Source organism: Chrysochloris asiatica, unplaced genomic scaffold, assembly GCF_000296735.1.
Source record: "Chrysochloris asiatica unplaced genomic scaffold, ChrAsi1.0 scaffold00127, whole genome shotgun sequence".
NCBI classification, from domain to species: Eukaryota; Metazoa; Chordata; class Mammalia; order Afrosoricida; family Chrysochloridae; genus Chrysochloris; species Chrysochloris asiatica.
The window spans coordinates 5,284,880-5,303,462 of NW_006408645.1; the positions used below are offsets into that span (position 1 = coordinate 5,284,880).

At 39.1% G+C, this 18,583-nt stretch overlaps 1 protein-coding gene across 1 annotated transcript in view; it reads right to left on the bottom strand.

The window, feature by feature from the left end:
• Window positions 1-1,409: 1,409 nt before the first annotated feature.
• STAC (SH3 and cysteine rich domain) overlaps window positions 1,410-18,583 on the bottom strand; it is a 271,988-nt gene continuing 254,814 nt past the window's right edge. Inside the window, exon 11 of the mRNA XM_006869168.1 lies at window positions 1,410-1,508. Within this exon, the coding sequence (XP_006869230.1) occupies window positions 1,410-1,508 (99 nt within the window). The remainder of the gene's footprint in view (window positions 1,509-18,583) is intronic.

Genomic DNA, 18,583 nt, shown 5'->3' on the forward strand with positions numbered 1-18,583 from the left:
GAAAAAGAATGCATACATGCACAGGATAGATTTATTTAGGTCTTTTTAAAAACCGATTATGCTAATGATTTTATTGCTCTGTAACAAATCATTACAAATCAAAACAAATCAATCTGACATTGATCCCATGGTCATTGTGAATTGAAATTTAACCAGATTAATGATTAATAAGATGCAAGGAAGAGGCTCATGGAGGAAGGCATCACAGTATATAGTATTCTTGTAAACATTAGTACAAGTACAGAGTAATAGAGATTCCCCTAGTTGTTGCTTAACAGCCCCAAGTCCCTCTGCTTGAAGCATTAAGGTTTCTTTTCCATTTTACATCTGCTAGGGCATAACATACTGCCCTAGAGAAGAATGGAATCCAATTTGGCTACATTTCTTCTATGATGGTTCTGCTCTGTGTTCCTAGTGCCTTGCAAGGTGGACACAGCCTCTAACAAGGAATCCTGTACAGAGTGGCAGGAGGGGAAAATACTGCCCAAATGCAGAGGTTGTAGAATGGAAATGGAGCTCACCAGTGAGACTTTGGCCACATTCTCTTTCCCAGTTACTTTTCCTTTATGCATGAAGCTCCATAGCCTTTGTGTGTTGAAAGAGAGAAAATACCTGAAAAGACCTTATAAAATTCAACAAATAAAGACTCTGTCCACCTTATCCCCGCTTGCCCCTTCCAGGTCTTCTATCTATGAATACTTGGTTGCATCCATGCTGCCTCACAGTCTACTCTGTCAACTCTGTTGGTTATTAGAGCAGTGGGAAGGGCTGCTGTGAGCAATAATAGGGCAGATCAGGTCCTCCCATTTGGTGCCATGTGCACTTAGCCCTCCCATCCAATGCAGACCACCAAGATTTACTTGGAAGCCAGATATAAAGGACCAGCCATTCTAAACAGAACAGTTGCAAAGTCAGTGAGGTCTGGGGTGCCCTGGAATTCTGGGGGCTAGGTAAAGCAGGCTGTCTAAATGCTCTGCAGAGAGACTGCTCAGGGTCTGAAATGTAATGCTGTTGACTGATTGGTACCGGGCATGATGGTATAGAACCAGAACCACACTTGGCTGCATGAATCGGAACCTCCTGTTGAGGCCACACTGTATACCAGGGCACACTCCAGTGGGTCACTCCACATGGACAGGGAGGGAGGTGAGCTCTGGGGGACAGCCGTGGGTTGCAACCCTGCAGCTGTTGCCAGGTGTGGAACTCGGCTCTGCTGGCAGACTCCCCTCACCCTTGATGGACTCTCTCTTTTGTTGCTGTTACTCCATAGTCTCAGTTCCACCAGTCTTGTTCCACTGTTTCCTGGGTGGCTGGGTCAGTGGGACAACTCCTTGGGGCTGACACAGTGTGAGATGAGGCAGACAGCATCACTGGAGGAGCTTGCCTACTGCACAAGAAGGGGCCGACAGTCAGATGTTCTCTAGGACATCGAAGGGGATGAGGCCTCTCTTCTTTCCACTGAGAACTCTGATAAAGCCGTCTTGTTCTTCTTCAGAAGTCACACAGATCTGAATGCCGAAGAAGAAAATGAAAGACTTTAGTGTCACCCAGAAGGAGCTAGAACCTAGAACTCATATGACTGCTGACTGAAGCCATGTTGTTGTTGTTGTAGTTATGTGCTGTGGAATCGGTTCCAACTCATAGTGACCCTGTACAGGGTCTCCGAGGCTGAAAATCTTTACAGGAGCAGAACACCTCATCTTTCTCCCACGGAGCAGCTGGTAGTTTCGAACTGCTGACCTTGAGGTTCACAGTCCGATTCGTAACCACTATGCTACCAGAGCTCCTTAGAAGCACCAACTGGAAACAGGAGAGCAGTTTCAGGGTGAGGAATCATGGTGTTGTGTAGGCAGTGCTGGGTTTGGAACTTGGCCCAGGCATAGCATGGCTTCTGAGATGCAGTTTTCTGAATGAGGAATATAAATGAGAGTAATAACACTGTGTCCCTAAAGCATCCCTATGAGGACAGAATGAGAGAATGCTTACCACAGAGCCTACCTAGCCTGTGGCATGCAATGAGCCCTCAATAGATTCTTTTAAGGAATCAAATAATAGCTATCATTCAGTAGGCTTCTATCATATACTTTATATGTGCCCTATATAATATCAGAAAGTCAAAGGGAACTATTTCAAATCTGACTCCAAGTAAATGGAGGCAAATATCTCCAAGTAAGACTACCTACGCTAGAATGACATCATCCTCCACCACTCACTGCTGTTGAGTGTATTCCAATTTATAGCAACCCTGTAGGGCAGAGTAGAACTGTTCCATAAAGTTTCCGAGGCTGTGAACCCTCATGGGAGCAGATTGCTTCATCGGTCTCCCACTGAGTAGCTGGTGGGCTCGAACCTCTGATCTTTCGGTTAGCAGCCCAACAATTACCCTGTTACACCATCAGTACTCCTTAGACATGTTTCTTGTTTTTTGTGCACTATCTAGTTGATTCCAACTCATATATACTCTGTATTATGTTTCCAAGGCTGTAAATCTTTATGGGAGCAGAAAGCCTTATCTTTGCCCTGATGATCAGCTGGTAGGTTTGAACCTTTCAGTTAGCAACCCAATGATTAGCCTGCTAACAGGGATCCTTAGACTTGCTGTTGTTATTGTTAAGTGTCTTTAAGTAGGTTCCGGCTCATAGTGACACTGTATAGGTTTCTGAGGAGCAGCTGGTGTGTTTGAACCACCAACCTTACAGTTAGCAGTCCAGTACGTATTCCACAGTGCTACACCAGGACTCCTAAACTTACATGTTGTAGTTGCTGTTTTTAAGTGCCATCAAGTTAGTTCTGACTTATAGCAACCCTGGATGGGGTTTTTGAGGAGCAGCTGGTTTGTTTGAACCACCAGCCTTGTGATTCACAGTCCAGTGTTTATCCTACATTAGGAGTCCTAAATGTGCATGTTGTTAAGTGTCCTTGACTTGATTTCAACCTCTATAGGGTTTCAGAGACTTTAAATCTTCGAGGGAGAAGAAAGGCTCATTTTTTTCTTATGGGCAGCTCGAGGGCTTGAATCACAGACCTGTGGTTCACAGTCTAGTGCTTATTGTATGGAGCCACTATGCTCCTCTAGACTTACATGTTGATATTAAGTGCTGTTGAGTTCAGTTCTGACTCACAGCGACCCTGTATAGGGTCCAAGGAATGGCTGGTGACCTCGAACTACTGACATTGCGGTTCAAACTGACCTCATGGTCCAGTGCTTTATCCCATAGTGCCACACCAGGAGATGGTAAATATCATTTGGTTTTCTTTGCCACTTCTGAGGGCATACATGTGTGAATGTGGCCCAAGGGTAATTTAGAAGAAGTTTTTCAGGAGAGCTGTTAGTATGTTGTAATTTTCTGTCTCCCAACCTGCTTCTCTGGGTGATGGATTATGTCTTAGCCTGGATTTTTAAGAAATGGTCCCTGAGATTAGCAAATGATTTATTGAAGTTGCATTCTCAGGAGCTGGAAAATGAGGGAAACAGGAGAGGATGGAAAGGAGCGAAGCAAGGATGTGGCCTCAGCTCTTCACTAGCCTTAGTTTGGTCCCACAGAAAGCTCTGGAGTATGAACTGTATCAGAGTTGCTGCATGTTGAAGCAAGAGGTCTAGTCAATAACCTATTCAATCAGTTACTGGCTGCTGGCAGACCTGAAGAGGAGGGTAAGACGCATGACCTGTTTTATTATAAGCAATTTACTGGTGAAGAGGAGCAACTGTGAGTGGTAAGCAGCCACCAAAGCTATGGGGAGAGGAGCACACTCACCAAGTGAAAGGATGGTAGGTAAGCACCAAGAGCAAGCACCACAGTGGGCTCTTCTTTCATAGAGAATATGGAGTTTAATAGGACTCCAAAAGAGCTTAAACTGTGACCCCTAGGCTTCAGACAAGCAATGGACTGGTATCATATTCATCCTTGAAAAATCGGTGTGAAAAACTTGACTGGAATACAGCTCAGACTGTGAAGAGGAGTTAATTTGGACTATGGTTAATTGTGCCCAGCTGCTAACTGGAAGGTTAGAGGTTTGGGTCTGCTTAAGAGAAGCCTCAGAAGGAAGGTTAGTGATCTACTTCTCAAAAACCAGCCATTGAAATCCCTATGTAGCACAGTTCTGTTTAAATACAAATAGGGTCACCATGTGTCAGAGTTGACTTGAAAGCAAATAACTTTTAGTTTTTGGAGCAGAGGGTGTGTTGACTGTTTTATGGAGACAAGATGTAGGTCACTTATGAGAGGGAAGTAGCTCAGGGTCATTTAGATCCTATGAAAGTCTGTGATGGGTAAGGGGACCCCCAAAGGAGAATGGATCATCCGATTTCTGAATGGTGAGAAAAACCATTGGTCTGTGTCCGAAACATTGTAGGTGAGAGACCCCAATGATAGGTTAGTAGTACAGTACAGATAGTCTCTGACTTATGACATATTTGAATTATAAAGAACTGTCTGTGGTTTTTTTGTATGTATATTTTATTGTTAGTAATATGTACTACATACAATGTTGTAGTGCATAATTTGCTGATGTCTTTATTCTCAGATGTTTATTCAAAGATTGGATTTGTAAAGATACTGATAATAAATGGCAAAAGCAATGAAAAAAAAACAACGAAAAAACGAAAGAGGTATTCAGCTGACATCAGAACCAACTTATGACAGAATTCTCAAAATGGAACCCTGTTGTAACCTGGGGACTACCTGTGTATGTCTTGGAAGAAATCACAAAAATATGCTGTGAGAGGAGGGTGTATATTTAAGACCTGACAAAAAGTCAGTTTCCTTCTTTTTTAAACGGTCTTCAAATTCAGCAATTGTAAATGTAAGTGCAACTAGTCAGCACCAATGAAAAGCTGAACACATGCTCCCATGTGCGTATTTTTTTGAGGTTCTTATAAAATAGGCCTAGTTGAAATATTCTTTAAGAACAAACAGACAAAACTGAAACTAGTTTACCTATATATATTGTTGTCAAGTGCCATCAAGTCAATTCTCACCCATAGAGACCCTGGATAGGGTTTCCAAGGAGTGGTTCAGCTGGTGAACTTGGACCACCGACATGTAGTTCAAACAATTTTGCAGTCTGTTGGATTAGCACAGAGCATTACACCAAGACTCCAAAACAGAGGGGCGGTGGTGGTGATTGTGGCTGTGGAGTCGGTTCAGACTCATAGCGACCCTGTACAGACAGGGTTTCTGAGGCTGTAAATCTTTATGGGAACAGAAAGCCTTATCTTTCTCCCATGGAACAGCTGGTAGTTTTGAACTGCTGACCCTGAGGTTTGCAGCCCAATTAGTAACCATTACGCTACCAGAACTCCTTTACATATATATATATGTATATATATATATACATATAGAGGTATTACATTATGGAGATGCTGACTAGAAAGGACAATGGGCAAGGAATCAGAAAACCAAAATATTAGCCAAAGCTAAGTACCTCATTACCCCATGCCTTGAAACAAAACAAAGAAATGGACTACATTTTTAGTCTCCTTGGTTTGGATCATTTTAGGAGTAATCCATCATTTATATGAACACTAAGTTTCAGTTTCAGGAGCAATAGACCAATGAAGGTTGAAATGCATTCCTGTGTTAAGACATGCCTTTCTCTTTTTCCCACTTGTATCTCTCAGAGCTTCAGAGTGGAAGAGAAAATCTGTTCTACAGAAGCAATGAAAGAGTTATTTGGGGGTGGCTCAAAGACAGAAAGCCAAGAAGCACAAAAATTCCTTTGTTGAATGAATTAACTTATTTCTCATCTTCTAATTGGCATCACTAAAGTGATTTGATTTTGGTAATAATGAGGATTTCTGCATGAATTATGTATAACTTGGCAGACTTGGGTAAATAAATGGGGAGTTTGAGTGAAGTTGAAAATGATGATGAGTAACTAATGACTTAAAACAGGCATTAGCAGTTTTCACTAACCTCAGCAACATTGAAAATTCTTATTAAAGAAATATATAATGTTTCAAGGTGTAGAGTCTACTATTTGAGGAGTCTAGTACAGAACTGGAAACATTCCAATTCCTTTAGAAGCAGAATGGAAAAACCAGCCTAGAAGATCCATTATGGATACAAAAGGGTTGGGGTAAGGGAGAGTCAGAGGAACTCCTTATTGTATGAGGGCCATGAACTTGAACTGATGACCAACACAGCTTGGTGTTTCTGGCACTTTTTTTTTTGTTTTAGCATTGAAAGTCCTATACCCAATGGAGAGCCCTCAGTCTCAGTCAAACTGGGACGGGTGGTTATCTTGGAAGAAATATTTCATTCATCAGGCCCAGTCAGAGATACTTTCACATTCTCCTGCTTTATTTATCCATTTATCAACTTGTTCAAAAATTATTGAGCGCCTACTATGTTCTGAGATATGATCTCAGAAACTGGAGAAGTAATGATAGATAAGACAAAACATGATGCCTTCCTTCACAAAGTTTAGTACATGTAGCTGTAATGGCTGCCATTTATTGAGTTATTACATTGATAAGGTGATGAGTCTAAGGGCCACGTCTGTTTTGATCACCGAATATATGTAGTGAACCACACTATCATGGATTGAATTATCTCCACCCAAAATATGGGTTGATTTGGCTAGGCTATGATATTCAGAGGTTTGACAGTTATGGAATGATGTAATTTGTCAGTTACATAATGATGTCATCATGCACCATGATGTGATTAACCAATCAGTTGTAAAAGGATTAGGATGGGTGTTACTGTTGTGGGAATATACCTCCACTCATACGGTATTTTGTTGTAATGTGGTGGCTTCCTTGTTGCTGTGATGTTAGAAGCTATGTCATGGGTATTTTAAATACTAGCAGTGTCACCCATGGTAGACAAGTTTCAATGGAGCTTCCAGATTAAGACAGATTAGTAAGAAGCAGGGTCCATGGTTCAAGCTCACCAGCTGCTCCTTAGAAACCCTATGCAGGGTCACTATGAGTCAGAACTGATTCTGTGCACTTAAAAATAACAACAACAGTTAAAAAGCAGAGCCAGACTACTTATGAACATTTAGCCACTGAAAACCTTATGAATAGCAGTGGAATATTGTCAGATTTAGTGCCAGAAGATAAAAACCTGAGTAACAGCAGAATGCGGTCAGATTGAAGTTGTCAAGGACTTCATTCTTCTTGGATCAACTATCAACACTCACGGAAGCAGCAGTCAAGAAATCAAACGATGTATTGCATTAGGCAAATCTGCACAAGACCTTTTTAAAGTGTTGAAGAGCAAAGATGTCAGCTTGAGGACTAAGGTGCGTCTGACCCAAGCCATGGTATTTTCAATAACCTCATATGCATGTGAAAGCTGGACAGTGAATAAGGAAGATTGTAGAAGAATTGATGCTTCTGAGTAATGGTGTTGGAGGAGAATATTGAAAGTGCCATGGGCTGCCAAAAGAACCAACAGATCTGTGTTGGAAGACGTGCAGTCAGAATGCTCCTTGGAGGCCAGTGTGGCCAAACTTCATCTCGCGGACATATTGTCAGGAGGGACCAGTCACTGGAGAAGGATATCATGTTTGGTAAGGTGGAGGGTCAGAGTAAAAGAGGATGGCCCCCCAGCGAGATGGATTGGCCAAGTGGCAGCATCAGTGGGCTCAAGCATGGCAACAATTGTGAGGTTGGCCCAGGATTGGGCAGTGTTTCGTTCTGTTGTGCATAGGGTTGTTATGAGTCGGTACCAATGGCACCTAACAACAACAAAAACAACATGGTCAGATAAAGTGCCGGAAGATGAGCCCCACCCGATGGAAGGTACTCAAAATACCACTGGGGAAGAGCTGCCTCAAAATACGGATGACCATGATGACTCAAATGGCGTAAAGCTTTTGAGACTTTCATTGACTGATGGGGCAAAACAGAAAATGAGAAACAGCTTCAAACATCCGTTAATAATCAGATCATGAAATGTACAAAGTATGAATCTAGAAAAATTGTAAGTTGTCAAAAATGAAATGGATCATGTAAGCATCAGTAACCTAGGCCTCCATGAGCTGAAATGGGCTGGTAGTGGCCATTTTAAATCAGAAAATCATAAGGTTTACTAAGCCAGGAATGTCAAATGAGGAGGAATGGCATTAAATTCATTATCAAAAAGAACATTTCAAGATCAATCTTTGAGTATAATGCTGTGCTATCTGTAATAAGACAATATACATACACTACAAGGAAGACTAATTAATACCAGAATTATTTAAATTTAAGCACTAGCCACTAAGGTAGTGATGATGAAATGAAGAATTTTACTAACTTCCTTTTTTGATCAAACATGCAATCAGGATGTATTGATAATTACTGGTGATTGGAATGGGAAGGTTGAAAACAAAGGGGAAGGATCAGTAGTTAGAAAATATGGCATTGGTGATAGAAATGGAGCTGAAGATCCCATGACAGAATTTTGCAAGACAGTGACTTATTCATTGTAAACACATTTTTAAAATAACTTAAAAAGTGACAATACACATCAACCTCACTAGATCAAATACACATGGATTATATTGACTATATCTGTAATTTGTCTGGAAGAGACAGTGGAAAAGCTTAGTATCAATCAAAGTAAGTCCAGGGCATACTGTGGAACAGACTACCAATTGCTCATCTGCAAGTTCAGACTAAAGCTAAAGAAAATTAAAAGACATTCATGAGAGTCAAAATATGACTTTAAATATCCCAACTGAATTTAGAGATCATTTCAAGAACAGATTTGATGCAATACATACTCATGACCAAAGACCAGGAGAGCTGTGGGATGCCATCAAGAACACCATAAAAGAAGAAAGCAAAAGGCCATTAAAAAGACAGGAAAGACAGAAAAGACCAAAATGAATGTCAGAAGAGACTCTGAAGTTTGCTCCCTAGGAAAAAGATAGTAAAGCAAATGTAAGATGTGAGGAAGTAAAATAGCTGAAAAGAAAGTTTCAAAGAGTAAGTCAAGAAGACAAAATCAAGTATTATAATGAAATATGTAAAGACCTGGAGTAGCAAACTCAAAGGGAAGAAATCACTCAGCATTTCTCAAACATAAAGAACAGAAATAAATAAAGAATAGAAGAAATAACTCAAGACTAAACTTGTAATATTGAAGGATTCCATTGGCGCTGTAGGATATGCACTGTACTGATACTCACAAGGTCAGCAGTTCAAACCTAGCAGCTTCTCCTTGAAAACCCTATACAGATTTGCTATGAATTGAAACAGACTTAGTAGGACTTAACAACAACAACAACAACTTGGGCAAAAGATTGAATGATACAGAAAAAAAAAAAAAAAATCCAAAGACAATGAAAGCTATAAACAGAGTCACTACCGAAAAGAAATAGCCAATGTTCAACCATTTCAAGAGATACAGCATATGATCAAGAACTGATGGTAATAAAGGAAGAAGTTTAAGCTGCACTGAAGACAGTCATGAAAAACAAGGCTCCAGGAGTTGATAGAATACAAATTGAAATCTTTAAACAAACTGAAGATGCATTACAGGCACTCGCTCTTCTATGCCAAGAAATCTGGAAGACAGCTACCTGAAAAACCAATTGGAAGAGATCCATAATTGTGCCCATTCTAAAGAGAGGAGACCCAGTAGAATGCAAATATCCTCAAACAATATCATTAATATCACATGCAAGTAACATTTTTCTGAAGATAATTCAGAAATTGCTTTAACAGTACATTGACAGAGAACTGCCAGAGATTCAAGCCAGATTCAAAAGAAGATGTGGAACTACGGATATCATTGCTGACGTCAGATGCATCTTGGTTGAAAGCAAAGATTACCCGAAAAATGTTTACTTGTGCTTTATTGACTATGTAAAGAGTTTTGACTCTGTGGATTACAAAGCTATGGATAACACTGCAAAGAATGGGTATCATGCTCATGAGGAACTTGTACACAGACCAAGAGGAAGTTGTTCTAAGAAAACAAGGGAATACTGAATGTTTTCAAATCAGGAAAGGGGTATGTGAGGGTTGTATTATTTCACCATACTTATCCAATATGTATACTAAGCAAATAATCCGAGAAGCTGGTTTACGTGAAGAAGAGCATGGTATCAGTATGGAAGGAGACTCATCAACAATTTGTGATATGGTGACGATACAATCTTGCTTGTTGGAAGCAAAGAGAACTTAAACTACTTTTTGATGAAGATCAAAGACCACAGTCTTCAGCAGTGGTTGCACCTCAATGTAAAGATAAAAAAAAAAAAAATCCTCACCACTGGACCAATAAACTTATGCATTGCAAATACCTTTTTTCAACATCATCACCAGTGCCTATACATCTGGACCTCATCAGATAAAATACATAAGAATCAAATTGACTGCATCTGTGGGACGAGAAGATAAAGAAGCTCCACGTCATCAGCCAAAACAAAGCCAGAGACTATCTGTGAAACAGACCATCAGTTGCTCATATGGAAGTTCAGACTGAAGCTGAAGAAAATAAAAAGTCCACAAGAGTCAAAATAAGACCTCAAGTATATCCTATCTGAATTTAGAGACTATCTCAAGAACAGATACGATTGACTGTAGTCATCCAAAGACAAGAGGAGTTGTAGGATGAGATCAAGAACATCATCCATGAAGAAAACAAAGGGTTATTAAAATGACAGGAAAGAAAGAAATGATCAACGTGGATATAAGAACAGATTTTGAAAGTAGATTTTGATATTGAATGTAGAGAAGCTAAAGCAACTGGAAGAAATGATGAAGTAAAATGGTTAAGCAGAAAATTCCAAACTGCAGCTTGAGAAGACAAAGTCAAATATTATAATGAAATGTGCAAAGACCTGGAGTTAGAAAACCCAAAGGGAAGAACTCACTCAGCATTTCTCAAGCTGAAAAAACTGAAGGAAGAATTTGAACCATACGTTTCAAGACTGAAGGAATCTATGGGCAAATATTGAATGAGGCAGGAAGCATCAAAAGATGGAAGAAATACACAGTCACTGTACCCAAAAGAACTGGTTGCTGTTCAACCATTTTAAGAAGTACCATATGATCAAGAGCCAATAATATTGAGGCAAGAGTTCAAAGCTGAACTGAAGGCACTGGTGAAAAATGGTGAAAAACAAGGCTCTAGGAAATTGTGGAATACAAACGGAGATGATTCCGAAAACTAATGCAATGCTAGATGAATTTGCTTGCCTATGCTATGAAATTTGGAAGGTAGCTATCTGGTCAAACAATTGAAAGAGATCCATATTTGTACTCATTCCAAAGAAAGGTGACTCAGTGAAATGCACAGTATCATTGAACAGTATCATTGAGTAATATCATTAATATCACATGCAAGGAAAATTTTGCTGAAAATAAAGAATGATTGCAGTAGTACAGTGACAGGGAACTGCCAGACACTGAAGCCTGATTCAGAAAAGGAAGTGGAACTAGGGATATCTTTGCTGATGACAGATGGAACTTGTCTGAAGGCAACGAACATCAGAAAGATGCTTATTTGTGGTTTGTTGATTATGCAAAGACATTTGACTGTGTGGGTCATAACAAACTATGAATAACTGCCAAGAATGGGCATTCCAGAAGACTTCATTGTGCTTATAAGGAACCTGTATATAGACCAAGTAGTCATTTGAACAAGGGTATACTGAATGGTTTAAAATCAGGAAAGGTGTATGCCAGGATTATATCCTTTTATCATACTTATCCAATCCGTAGGCTGAGCAAATAATCTGAGAAGCTGAATTATATGAAGGAAGTGCATCAGGATTGGAGGGATACTCATTCACAACCTGCAATATGCAGATGATACAGCAAAGAGATGAAAGCAAAAAAAAATTGAAATACTTACTGATGAAAATCAATGACCACAGACTTCAGTATAGAATACACCTCAATGTGAAGAAACAAACAAACAAAAAAAATCCACACAACTGTACCAATAAATAACATTAAGATAAATAGAGAAAAGATTGAAGCTGTTAAAGTCTTCATTTTGCCTGGATCTCCAATCAACACTCATGGAAGCAGCAGTTAAGAAATCAAATGACATAGCATCTTAGACAGATCTTCTGCACAGAACTCTTTCAAGTGTTCAAGAGCAAAGATGTCAGTTTGAGCACTAAGGTGCACCTGACCCAAGCCACAGTATTTTCAATAGCCTTGTATGCATGTGAAAATTGGACGATGAATAAGGAAGATCTTAGAAGAATGGATGCATTTGAATTATGGTGTTGGTGACGAGTATTGAAAGTACCATGAACTGCTAGAAGAACAAACAAATCTGTGTTGAAATAAGTTGAGCCAGATTGCTCCTTAGAATTAAGGATGAGGAGACTTTGTCTTTCGTACTTCAGACATGTTGTCAGGAGGGATCAGTCCCTGGAGAAGGACTTGGAAAAGTGGATCATCAGCGAAAAACAGGAAGACCCCCAACAACAATGGACTCAAATGTAAAACCATTGTGAGGATGACACAGGACTGGGTAGTTGTGTGTGCATAGAATCTCTATGAGTGGGAACTGACTGGACAACACTTAACAACAACAACAATTTTCTGTGTAAACTTTCACCTAAAACACAATAAAATACTTAAAATAAATAAGTAAAAATTTGTGTTTTATTAACATTTCATAACTAAATTTTAAAAAGTTGAGAAACTAAATAGATGATAGATTATGATTAATGAAAAATATAAATAAAAAGAAGCTTGGTAGAAATTACAACAAAATATTAAGTCTGACTACAGCTTGTTAGTTCAATTATCTAAAGGTACATTTTCTTCGTACTTTACAAATATTCTCCATAACAAATGTAACTTAGTTTTACAATTTAAAATAATTTATTCATGTCCTTTAAATCTTGGATAGAACATAAGAAATAAATGAAAATAACTTTAGGGGAACAACAGAACTATGAAAGAATTTAAAGAAATATTTCTATGTTGTTTTAAGTTGAATAAGTATTTTAAAAATATTTTTTAAATGAAGAAAACCCTTTAGGGCAATGCATAAAAATGAATAACTCAATAAGATTTGGAAGGAAGAGCTCTGTGAACATATAATATAATAATTGTGAGACAAATTAACCTCAGAGGCACAAATGTGATTAAATCATAAAGAGATGCATTGCATTTATTTTCAGAATCAACTTTATTTCATTTCCCTGCTAAATGATCATTTGTCTTATTATATTTTTAGACTTATAAATATCATACTGTCAATTTGTCGAAGTTACTAGGTAATCTGAAGTTTCATTGGCCATTGAAGATGAATCTCCCAATTAGGCATTACTCTGAATGGTAATGATGGAAAGGGAAATACTTTTGTTAAACACACAGAGTGCTGCCAGGCACACATCCAATTCAAGTGGGACATGAGAATCTGTATATTCAGAAGTGATTCTGCCAGACCTGCACAGGAATTGGATCTATTTCAGTACAATACTAGAATCCATGTTCTTTTCACAGATTATAAACCAGTTGCCATTGAGTTGAACTGAGTAGAACTGTGCTCCATAGGTTTTCAGTGGATGTTTTTTTGAGGGGGATGTAGATTGTGAGGTCTTTCTTCTCAGGCTCTTCTGGGTGGATTCTAGCCTCCAACCTTTCAGTTAATAGCTGAGCATGTTCACTATTAGTGTTCCACAAGGGCACTCACTACATCATTCTCATTTAATAACCACCCACCTCTTTCTAATTCAATAACCAGTTATTGAAATTTTACACCTGAAGTTGTTTAGGACACTAAAGTGGAAGCTAATTTAGCAGTGTGGTCTTATTTTAATAGTAGATATGTTAAATGTAAATTTTCTTTCAAGTGGCTGACATTTTTAAGAACTGTTGTTGCTGAGGACCATCAAGTGAGTTCCAAATCATAGCAACCCTGTATAGGGTTTCTGAGGAGTGGCTGGTGGGTTTGAACCACCAACCTTGCAGCTAGCAGTCCAGTGCTTAAGCTATAGCAACACATCAGGACTCACCATCAAGCAGTTGGCTGTACAAATACTGGGGGCTATGGCCTTCTCCTAAACAATTATGGGTAGACCCTTTTGGTTCTGGATTCAGGCATATTGTGTCTTGAATTCGTTTAGTTGTAGAGGTTGAGCTGTTTGCTTCATCCCTTACCCTCGTAGATTATCAGTTTAAGCATGAAGTGTAGAATTGGGGGCATGGAAGCCTTTATAAGAAAAGATTTACCTTGGGGCATAAGGCCAAGGAGTTGGTAGGAGCTACTGAGCAGTTGCTCTGTTTCTAGAAATTGATCAACTTGAGACAATTTTAATTTGCTTTCTGGTTGTACTGGTTTTTATTTTAATAAAATGTTTAAGAATGTTTAATCTCAGTTGGGAAAGCACAGTATTATCCTGAGAAAAAGAAATCAAATACACTAACAAGATTATTTAATAATGTTTGCCAAGAAAGATGATTATCCTTACCCAATTTGTCTCACTCAATGACTTTCCATATTTTTGGAACAGGAAGGATGCAGTTGGAAAAACTTAGAGAAGTTTAAAGTATTGGCATGGGATCAAGCTGGGCTAAGCACCCATTTGCTTTGTGAGGTGTAGGTGGCTTTAGAGACAGTCTCAGTCTAATGGTGATAATTCAATTGCTTGGAGGCAAGAAGGACTCAGTAGGGAGATTATGTGAGCAAGAATATTTTTAAGGGGTCCCTTTCATGCTAGGAGGGACTCTTGTATGGCATTTGTCTTCCTTGGGAGTCAGCCTATATCAGTGGTTCTTCATGGTTAAGTTCATTCCTTATTGCCCATGGACCATGACTCAGTGGAAGGTAATGACTTAGGGTTTGCAGACCTGTGCTTAAATCCCAGTTTGGCTACATTCCAGATTTTTGCTCCTTGAGCAAAGCACAACCTTTGTGAGTTTTTATTCCTCATTAATAAAATAGAAACCATTAGTAATGTAGAAAATTCATAAGGCAGCTATGGGACTCACACAGAATGTTGTAGGTATGAGGGTGCTTCAAAAGTTACTGAAAGTGGACTTAAAAGATAATGGAATTTTCCCATAAACTGTTAGAATCTCCCTCTTATATAAGCTTTATAAATATAATATGCACATATAGCATTATAAAATAATGGCTAATATTAATAACCAGGAGAAAGATAAGACTTTCAACTCCCATAAAAATTTACAGCCTTTGAAACTGTATACAGACCGCTATGAGTCAGAACTGACTCAAGGGAACTTAACCACCACCAATAATAACAACAGTTTTTATAACAAGGTCCAAGACAGTATTAATTTATTCTTTCTTTCTCTGTGAACCAAGGGCTGGAGATAAAAGGCCCTCTCTCAAGGAACAGGACCAAAAATAGATCACCACAATCCAAATAGGAATAGCACACATTTTTATGGGAGAGAGAGGAGTGTGTGCAGTTTTCCAGGGATCAGGGAATGGTGGGACTCCCTAGGGGTTCTGTCATTCAAGGGGGCTCTTCACAAGCAGATTCTGGCTCTTGTTTACTTCTTTGGGGAACATGCTAGTAAATGATGTGTTGGGTAACACCAGCTTCAGGAAGAATGAGCAATTTGGGGCGGAAAGTGAATGATCAGGAGATGTTAGGCAAGGCATAATTCAAGCTAGCCTATTGACAGGTACTGATCTAGTAACAAGGGAGGAGGTAAAGGACAGGATTGTGTAATTTACAAAATGTAGACTGTCCTAAAGAGAGCATCATGTAAGCAAATATTATAAAAGGGAAAAATGCCAATTTCAAGTTATCAAAAATTAAACAATTCATCTTTAAACACTGAGGTGAAACCACAGAGTTCAGTGACCCAATTTCATGAGGATATTAGAGATTTTAATAATAAAAATCATTAAGTGGTATACACCTTTGATACTTGTATTTATAAAAGCAATGTTGTTGTTGTTAAATGTCATCAAGTTGGTTCCTACTTTAGCGACTCTGTAAAGGGTTTCTGAGGAGTGGCTTGTGAGCTTGAACCGCCTGACCTTGCTGTTGAAATCAACCTTGCAGTCCAGTGCATTAACCTGCAGCACTACACCAGGACTGTGATTAGATTCTGATATTAGATATAGCAACAGTGAGGTGTGATGATGTTCTTCTGTGTATGTTTGTACGTATGTGTGCAAATTCAGAGACCCAGAAAAAATACAGTAACTCTGGTACCTAAAATTATCAGACTCAAAAGATATGACTGACTATTTCCCACATTACTTCTTCAAAAATTAAAGAAGAAAATATGGATGTCATTTAAATGAAGAAGAAATAAAAGCTCTTAAACAAGTCTTCCAATTACTCTCTCTTCTGTATTAATTTTCACTGCGCTGAATTGTCAACACTTAACGTATTCCTTCATTGTTTATAAAATTATCATTTAAAATGAAAACATAGTATCTGAAGATCTGTGCCCTATTCCCTTAGGTCTCTTCTCATTCCCACAAAGGGAAGAAATCTGATTGGGCTACATACATGTACCAGGGATTTGTCACTGTTATGCATGTGTTCTCTATGAGTCAAAGCCAACTTGACAGCAACTAGAGACAACAATAACATTAAAGCTTCCTTGTTTCTTCCTCCTTTCTTTTCTATTATTCTTCTGTTGCTGTTGTATGATAGGATTCTGAGATTCAGACAGGCTTTTAGCAGTCACAGTGGTAGCAATGTAGTAAGGACTTTAAGGATGCTAGTTGAGATCTAATGCTCTGTCTGGTATGCTGTGTTTCCAATAGTAAAATCAAGGCTGCGGCCCCAACCTGTATCTCTTCCATTGTGTTTAATTGGGGGACAGGTGATCGGGATATGGTTCTGGATTGTAATATTCTGTCCTTATTATCATAACACCATCAAATCTGCCCTTACTGCTTAATACACTCTAGGGACAAAAGTATTTTCATCAATTTAATCATCCTGTTGTATGTGTTTGTTTTAATCCTCACTATGAAGAACACCACTGTGATTATGCCACTTTTGTATGGATTATCGGATGGCAGATCGGGTAGACAGAATTCCTGACCAAGCAGGACCAGGGGATGGTGCTAGATCTCTGAACCACATATATTTAGAAGGGTGGAAGGCTTACAGCTCGGGGAATTTGTAGCAGAGACAAGAAATCCATTCCTTTCTAATTCAAGATGTTCAGCTACTTTGGGAGCCGCCATCTTGGAAAGACCAAGTGAGGGAAGGATCAAAACAGCCACAAATGCCTGAAAGAACCATGGAGATACAGGTGTGGGCTTTTTTTTTTTTTTTTTTTTTGGTATCTGTTCATTGGTCTCTTGCTGTCTGCACACCTCTATTCTGGCTACTGGAGGGGATGCCAGAGCGAATGGATACCCCACTCCCACCCCTGGAGTACTACGCATGCACACAGATCTCCTCGAAATTTAAAGTGACAGTTTCCACTTAAAACCAAAAAGCCACCACTTATCTGTCAGTTTGTCGTACTGTGGTGGCTTGTAAGTTGCTGTGATTTGAAAGCTACACCACGGGTATTTTAAATACCAGCAAGGTCACCCATGGTGGACAGGTTTCAGATGAGCTTCCAGACAACGACAGACTAGGAACTATTTCCAAATATTTAGTCACTGAAAACCTTATGAATAGCAGAGAAACACTGTCAGATATAGTGCCGGAAAATGAGTCCCTCAGGTTGGAAGGCGCTCAAAATGCAACTGGGAAAGAGCTGCCTACAGAAAGTAGAGTTGACCATGATAACATGAACAGAGTGAAGCTTGTGAGGGAAAAGCCCATGGGACCTTCATTTGCTGATGAGTCACAACTCAAAACGAAGAGAGACAGCTGTAAAGATCCATTGAAAATCAGAACATGAAATGTACAAAGTATGAATCTGGGAAAATTAGAAGTTGTCGAAAATGAAACGGAATGCATAAACATCGATATCTTAGGCATTAGTGAACTGAAATGGACTGGTATTGGCCATTTTGAATGTGACAACCACATGGCTTACTATGCCGGGAATGACAAATTGAAGAGGAATGGTGTAGCATTCATTGTCAAAAAGAATATACCCAGATCAGTCATGAGGTACAATGCTGTCTGTGATAGAATAATATCCATGCATCTACAGGGAAGCCCAGTTAATACCACTATTATTTGAATTTATGCATCAACCACTAAAGCCAGTGAGGATGAAATAGAATTCTACAAACTTCTTCAATCTGAAATTGATCAAACGTGCACTCAGGATGTATTGATCATTACTGGTGATTGGAATGTAATGGTTAGGAGCAAAGAGGAAGGATCAGTAGTTGGAAAATATGGCCTTGGTGATAGAAATGATGCTGTAGAAAGCATGATAGAATTCTGCAAATCCAATGATTTGTTCATTTCAAATACCTTCTTTAGACAGCATAAGAGACGACTATACACATGGACCTCACCAGATGAAATACGTAGAAATCAAATTGACTACCTCTGCGGAAAGAGAAGATGGAAATGCTCCATATCATCAGTGAAAACAAAGCCAGGGGCAGACTGTGGAACAGACCATCAATTACTCATATGCAAATTCAAACTGAAGCCGAAGAAAATGAACGTAAGTCCACGAGAGCCAAAATATGACCTTGAATGTATCCCACATGAATTTAGACATCATCTGAAGAATAGATTTGAAACATTATAC